The 1243-nt window shown below is 34.8% G+C and overlaps 1 protein-coding gene across 1 annotated transcript; it reads left to right on the top strand.

Annotated features, from left to right (window-relative positions):
• Positions 1 to 49: 49 nt before the first annotated feature.
• Positions 50 to 542, top strand: LOC136806324 (tetratricopeptide repeat protein 4-like; the record flags this gene model as incomplete). The annotated part of the gene is given in 1 exon segment (XM_067062876.1): positions 50 to 542. A coding segment is annotated over 1 exon segment (102 nt), but the record flags the coding sequence as incomplete, so codon positions are not given.
• Between the last annotated feature and the right edge of the window lie 701 nt (positions 543 to 1243).

Raw genomic sequence — 1243 nt, 5'->3', positions numbered from 1 at the left:
TTGGGGGGCCACATACTGTATTATCTCTCAATTTATCATTATTACTTCCAGATATCGAATCAATGGTGAATGGCCAACGCTGATGATTTTGTCGAAAAATAGTGATTTTTATGCAAAGACTTTTGAAAATCAAAAATATGAAGATTTTTAAGTGTGAAAGTGGACGATTTTAATCGAAAAATGGATGCGAGTGGTATCGAAATGTGTTACGAGCGATAATAATTAACATGGTACAGATGATGATATATGAACATCTTCATGGTACTTTTTGGAAAAAAGAAGGCCATATATGATCTTGTAAAAGTCCAGAAATTTTTTAAATTCCATCATGGATTTTGATAGTTTAAAAACTATTTATTCGCGGAAATCTTTAAAAGTGTATAAGGAGAATTTGATATGGAAAGATGGAAGGAGACGAAGCACTAGACGTTACTCACTTTTTGTCAAGTAGATACTTTATTTGAAAATTAGATAAAAATCATACACTTCCGTGTCCGGAAAGAGCGGAACAGAATTATAGAAAATCTTGATGATTAATGCCACGCTTTACTGAGGTTTATTTCATTGACATTTTAAAAGAAACGACATTTTCGTTATCTACTTTTCATGATCTTTCGGATAAAACAGTCGAAATTCATTTTTGAAAAATGAACTCGAGATATTGAGCTTCAAAAAGTGCAAAAAGTGGACAAAATAGCTGTTTCTGGCTGAAAAACACTATTTTTAAGGGTCAATATCTTGAGTTAGGTACAGAAATCACCTATACTAGCAATATATCTCTAATCTTAATTTTTTGAGAGCTTTCCAAAAATATACAACAGGTCTCTCTTTTCCTCAAGCTGAAACTTTCATTAAGTTTTGACCCTATGTATGATTTTTTCTTGAGGTCGTCACATTTGGGGGGTATTAGGGTTGCGAGCTGACGGGGGGGGGGGTTGGGTCCCGCCAACTTTCGACCTTCTGGCCCTTTCCGGGACTAAAAAGGAGAAAAAAAAGGGAAATTTTGTGAATTTTACGACCCTTACCGACAAATTTGACAAATTTTGACCACATTTCGATCTTTCAGGGGATAAAAAGTTGAAATTTTTCATTTCTCCTACCCTTGGTTACAATAGCATACTTCTCCTGTTTCTTTATACCTCCATGGTGAAACAAGCTTTGATTAGGATTTCGTACCAAAGAAATCACGTGACATCAAGTAATTTCACTGATTTGAGAGACGCAAAATAGCGTTTGCCGCCTA

Source organism: Clytia hemisphaerica, unplaced genomic scaffold, assembly GCF_902728285.1.
Source record: "Clytia hemisphaerica strain Z4C2 unplaced genomic scaffold, Clytia hemisphaerica genome assembly, whole genome shotgun sequence".
Classification (NCBI taxonomy): domain Eukaryota; kingdom Metazoa; phylum Cnidaria; class Hydrozoa; order Leptothecata; family Clytiidae; genus Clytia; species Clytia hemisphaerica.
Note: the sequence above shows the minus strand (reverse complement) of the source record. Positions and strands in the feature narration are given on the sequence as shown.